Source organism: Taudactylus pleione, unplaced genomic scaffold (assembly GCF_031769625.1).
Source record: "Taudactylus pleione unplaced genomic scaffold, aTauple2 ptg000540l, whole genome shotgun sequence".
Taxonomy (NCBI): Eukaryota; Metazoa; Chordata; class Amphibia; order Anura; family Myobatrachidae; genus Taudactylus; species Taudactylus pleione.
Window position 1 is genome coordinate 56,729 of NW_028284942.1, and position 6,545 is coordinate 63,273.

The 6,545-nt window shown below is 42.4% G+C and overlaps 1 protein-coding gene across 1 annotated transcript in view; it reads left to right on the plus strand.

Annotated features, from left to right (window-relative positions):
- Nucleotides 1-6,248, plus strand: part of LOC148500905 (uncharacterized) — a 19,530-nt gene extending 13,282 nt beyond the window's left edge. The window contains exon 2 of the mRNA XM_088451196.1: nucleotides 3,348-6,248. Within this exon, the coding sequence (XP_088307322.1) occupies nucleotides 3,348-4,180 (833 nt within the window). The 3' untranslated portion in view covers nucleotides 4,181-6,248. The remainder of the gene's footprint in view (nucleotides 1-3,347) is intronic.
- The last annotated feature ends 297 nt before the right edge of the window (nucleotides 6,249-6,545 follow it).

Consider the following 6,545-nt stretch of genomic DNA (forward strand, 5'->3'; position numbering starts at 1 on the left):
GGAGGTGAGGAGATCTGGGAGTGTCACAGTGACATCACTTATATCTATAGTAATAATACAGGGACATGACTGGGGAGGTGAGAGGATCTGGGAGTGTCACAGTGACATCACTTATATCTATAGTAATAATACAGGGACATGACTGGGAAGGTGAGAGGATCTGGGAGTGTGACAGTGACCACCTATATCTATAGTTCCCACTATGGCCCTAACTGTGTGAAGTTTGTATATTCTCCTTGTGCTTGCGTGGGTTTCCTCCGGGTACTCCGGTTTCCTCCCACACTCCAGAAATATACTGGTAGGTTAATTGGCTCCCCACACAATTGACCATGGTGTGTATGTGTGCGAGCATGTGGTAGAATATAGATTGTGAGCTCCACTGGGACAGGGACAGATGTGCATGGTAAGATATTCTCTGTAAAGCGCTGCGGAATATGTGTGCGCTATATAAATAACTGGTAATAATAATGGTAATAATAATACTAATTTAGGGACATGACTGGGGAGGTGAGGGGATCTGGGAGTGTCACAGTGACATCACTTATACCTATAGTAATAACTGAGCAGCAGGGAGCCGGTCTCAGATATAGTATTAGTCCCACAGTCCTCACTAGAGTTTGGACTTAGTACATTGTTCACAGTATGTTGTTGTCACTGACCCAAAGATGTCGGAGCTGCAGGATATACTATATACTCTTCATTTTCCTGTATTTAGGAGATTGTTACAGGACAAGTATTTGTAAAATAGAGTTTTTTGTATATTATGTAAAATGAACACCTGAATAAACAGGCTCATTTAAATAGAGTTTAAGTGACCTTTCCATGTTTCCCCCAATACAAAGGGTTATACAGTACTAAAGAAGACATCCAATGAGCATGAGACACCCAGCAGCCAACCCCATGTGTCAGGAGGACTGAGCAGGACCCAGAGTCCCATCACGGTGCCTCCACTTCACTCACTGATACATGAGAGACACAATGACCAGAAGATCCTGGAACTCACCAACAACATCATTCAGCTGCTGACTAGAGAGGTGACTGCTGGGAATGGGACATTATACAGTAACACCAGGGGATGTGTCTGGGTGATGACTGGAGAGGTGACTGCTGGGAATAGGACATTATACAGTAACGCCAGGGGATGTGTCTGGGTGATGACTGGAGAGATGACTGCTGGGAATGGGACATTATACAGTAACACCGGGGGACGTGTCTGGGTGATGACTGGAGAGATGACTGCTGGGAATGGGAAATTATACAGTAACACCAGGGGATGTGTCTGGGTGATGACTGGAGAGATGACTGCTGGGAATGGGACATTATACAGTAACACCAGGGGATGTGTCTGGGCGATGACTGTATCATTGTGTGTGTCAGGTTCCTATAAGGTTTCAGGATGTCACTGTCTATGTCTCCATGCAGGAGGGGGAGTATATAGAGGAACACAATGGTCTGTACAAGGACGTGATGATGGAGAATCACCGGCCCCTCACATCACTGGGTAAGAGGAGACTGTCATTTATTGTACAGGGGAGAGCAGGTATAGGGGCCCCTATATACACACATCACCTGATATTCACATATATACAATGTAATCAATCACGGTGTGTCTCCTACAGATGGACCCAGTAACAGAAAGACCCCAGAGAGATGTCTCCGTCCTCTTTATTCACAGGATTGTACAGAGGAGAATCACAGGACCCCACAGGATCATCAGGTAGATGGGATTTAGGGTCTCAACAATATACCACAGTGACTGTCACTATATGATCTGTAGAGAAGCTGTGTGTGTTTTATGCACGGATATTATACAGTCTAATCTCAACTAATGAAATCAAACATTAAAAAAACAAATCAATTTTTGTTTAGGGTGCAGCTCAGGCTAATAAGGTAGAAGATATAGAGAGAGAAGAAGAGATATGTGACTGATAATAAGGCAGAAGACATAGAGGGAGAAGAAAAAACGTATGTGACTAATATGAAGGCAGAAGATATAGTGGGAGAAGAAAAGACATATGTGACTGATATGAAGGCAGAAGATATAGAGGGAGAAGAAAAGACGGATGTGACTGATAATAAGGCAGAAGATACAGAGGAAGAAGAAAAGACGTATGTGAGTGATCTGAAGGCAGAAGATATAGAGGGAGAAGAAGAGACATATGTGACTGATATGAAGGCAGAAGATATAGAGGGAGAAGAAGAGATGTATGTGACTAATACAAAGGCAGAATATATAGAGGGAGAAGAAGAGACATTTGTGACTGATATGAAGGCAGAAGATACAGAGGGAGAAAAAGAGACGTATGTGACTGATAATAAAGCAGAAGATATAGAGGGAGAAGCAGAGACGTTTGCGTGGGGCAATCAGCAGTTTAAGCAGAGGAAATCCCTAAAGATATCAGCACAGGTGCGTAATAAACACTTATTACAGAATAGTCACATTCTCCTTGTTCAGTTTCTTATCTTTCACCCTCCTCTGTCTGTACAAACTAATGAAGTAAATGTATCTGCCCAGTGGGGAGAGTTGGGAGCCATCAGCCCCTATGATACTACTGCTCTCCCCCTTACATCATGTCACTGTGTGTTACCAGCCCAGAGATCTGACCAGTCTCCTCCCCACACTATCTGGTGTATCGCACATACTAAGATGGAGATCACAGTAGAATGCAGCTATTATGACCTGTGTGTGATATATAATGTATAGATCATGCCTGCGCTCTGTTACACATACTGAGATGGTGATCCAGAGAGTGTGAGGACACAGCAGGATGCAGCTAGTATGACCTGTGTGTGATATAATGTATAGTCCATGCCTGCACTCTGTTACACATACTTAGATGGAGATACGGAGAGTGTAAGGACACAACAGAATAGTATGACCTGTGTGTGATGTAATGTATAGACCATGCCTGCGCTCTGTTACACATACTGAGATGGAGATGCGGAGAGTGTGAGGACACAGCAGGGTGCAGCTAGTATGTCCTGTGTGTGATATAATGTATAGACCATGCCTGCACTCTGTTACACATAGTGAGATGGAGATATGGAGAGTGGGAGAACACAGCAGGATGCAGCTAGTATGACCTGTGTGTGATATAATGTATAGACCATGCCTGCACTCTGTTACATATGCCGAGATGGAGATTTGTCTTTTTTACGGACTATTCCCCGGCCAGTGTTACTCCTACACCTAAACCGCCTCTTGACAATCATCAGCAAATACTTGATGAAGTCACTGAATGTATGGAGATGTTGGGGTACAGCTGGGCACTTCTTATTAAAGTTACACAGTATAGTATAGTTCTGCAGGGGTGCTAATTCCCATATAATTATTCTGTTCCCAGCAGATGGACACAGCCGCAGGACTAACTCGGGGAGACGACTCATATTATCTCCAGATTGTGACCTAGACAATAATAGCTTCTCACAGGACTCTCCAGGAGAAAACCCCTTTACTCCTAGTATACATTCAACATCTCATAGTGCAGATATATCATCTTATCCTTCTAACCATGAAGATTATCCTGGTTGCGTTACAAATAGTTCAGATCACACAAGTGTTAAACAATTTTCATGTTCTGAATGTGGGAAAGGTTTTACAAAGCAGATCAGTCTTTCTAAACATCAGAAGAGAGTACACGCAACTGAAAGGCCTTTTCAGTGTTCTGAGTGCGGGAAATGTTTTATAATGAGAGGAGATCTTACTAGACATACAAAGATTCAGAAAAGTGAGAGAGCATATTCATGTTCTGAGTGTGGGAAATGTTTTAAACAGAAATCACATCTTGTTACACATCAGAGAAGTCACACAGGTGAGAAACCGTTTTCATGCTCTGAGTGTGGGAAATGTTTTACACACAAATCAGTTCTTGTTAGACATCTGAGAAGTCACACAGGTGAGAAGCCATTTCCATGTCCTGAGTGTGGGAAATGTTTTACACAGAAATCAGATCTTGTTATACATCAGAGATATCACACAGGTGAGAAACCATTTCCATGTCCTGACTGTGGGAAAAGTTTTACACAGAAATCAGATCTTGTTACACATAAGAGAAGACACACAGGTGATCAGCCATTTTCATGTTCTCAGCGTGGGAAAGGTTTTACTAAGCAGAAGAGTCTTTCTATGCATCAGAAGAGAGTTCACGCAGCTGGAAGGCCTTTTCCGTGTTGTGAGTGATGGAAATGTTTTATAATCAGAGGTGCTCTTACTAGACAAACAAAGAGTCACACAGGTGAGAGACCATATGCATGTCCTGAGTGTGGGAAATGTTTTATAGAGAAATCACATTTTGTTACATATCAGAGAAGTCACACAAGTGAGAAACCATTTCCATGTTCTGAGTGTGGGAAATGTTTTACAATGAAATAGAAATTGCAGCGATATTTGCAGTACTGTAATATCATTGGGAATTATCAGAACAAGCATAAATACAATGTTAGCCTAGATTGTTGTCCCTGCTTGATGAAGGATAAATGACATTTACATTATCACACTATGGGCCTGATTCAGCAGCAGAAGCAAATGTAGCTGCAGTCTCTTACAGATCGCAGGTGCTAATATATGCTAATGCCGAGGCACAGCCGCCATAACCACGCCCACTGCTGCCTTCTCATTGTTCAATGTCGCACTCCCGTGTAATCATCAGTACCATCGGCGCATATCAAGTAGTCACGCAGCATTTACATCAGGTCTGACCAGCCGCAAATACTGCAGCTATCCTGACACGCAGAGAGGTCTGATGCTACAGCTGCCATCGTTATGGCTAATTTATGCCCATGACATGGCGATCACATGGACAGACACGCCTGCAGTTTTCTGTCCACCCCCCTGTTCCCTCTGTGCGTCCGTATTTGCAATGTGATCGCTGTGTGTGTGCAGTGTGACTTATATGTAGGCGTGATGGCAAATATTCGCTCTATCTGTGTAACTATCGTCATCATGTGTCCATGGGTGACTCAGCTCCTATATAGTAATATATTACACTTTATTATATATCCACACGGATGTTACCAACATAGAGCTCCAACAGGTTCCTCATGTAATGGCTTTCAGTTTCCTTATTCTATCAGATCAGAGGTTCCCAAACTTCTCTTATTATAGGACGGGTATTAAGGATATCCATGCTTGAGCAGTTGGCTTATTTAGTGCCTCAGTCAGTTTGAATTAACCATTTGGACTCAAGCATGGATATCCTTACACCCTTGACTGTATGGCGTAGTTTGGAAGCTCTGGATTAGATTATTTTTGTGCTATTAGCCTATTTGTGTAATAACAAGACCACATGATGTAATATAGGGACATAACTAATCTGTCATCATTACCATTTACAGATTGTCCTTAGTATGTCCTGCACCGTCACCTCCCACAGTGGTGACACCACCAGTAATGTGCAGGGTCAGGAGATGAAGATTATTTGGTAGTGAGGAAATCACAGAAAGGACAATACAAGCTTTGTTACACACCTACAAATATATGAGATAAAGAGTTTGGTAACAAGTAAGAAAACCAAACGCCGCACGAACCTGTCTGACGTCCATGTGGGGTAACACAGCTGCGTGTGGCGCTTGTTTGTTAGTGTTTACCACATTGTTTGACTTGAGTGTTTTTGTACATTGTGAGTAAAGCTGGAATAGTGACCAGTTGTCCTCTCGGTGGTGCACATGTTTTGTGATGGCCTAGGTGTAAGACCTAGTGATTTGCTGTAAGACAGGATTTAGTGGAAACACTGATATTACCAGAGATGTCCCAAGGAAGTATAGAGGTTTCTGCATGGAGGGTGAGCTGTGTCTCACGGGCTTGTCACACTAGGCCACTGCTGGCAGGAGAATGTAATATAGACATGGGGACAGCTATACTTTGCAGCAACTATATATACATGGGAAATATAACAACACATAAGATGTTTAATAAAATGCATCACGTATAAATGAGATGCAATATCACTGAGATAAGTGGAATTTCAGTAGCAGCTCAGAGAAGCGATTCTCTACCGCATCAGGGAGAAACTAGATACATTGTATCAAAACAAATAGACACAGTCTGTCGAGTAAATAAGATACCTAGTAACAACTATACACACTGAGCCCACTACAGAGAGCCAGATATATCTCCATGCAGATGTATAACACTGAGCCCAATACAGAGAGCCAGATATATTTCCATGCAAATGAATAACACTGAGCCCAATACAGAGAGCCAGAGATATCTCCATGCAGATGTATAACACTGAGCCCAATACAGAGAGCCAGAGATATCTCCATGCAAATGTATAACACTGAGCCCAATACAGAGAGCCAGAGATATCTCCATGCAAATGTATAACACTGAGCCCAATACAGAGAGCCAGCGATATCTCCATGCAAATGTATAACACTGAGCCCAATACAGAGAGCCAGAGATATCTCCATGCAAATGTATAACACTGAGCCCAATACAGAGAGCCAGATATATCTCCATGCAAATGTATAACACTGAAAGTCACTGATAAAGATATATTATTTTAGGTCTCTTTAAAGGGTAGAATAATCAATTTAGAGACTTA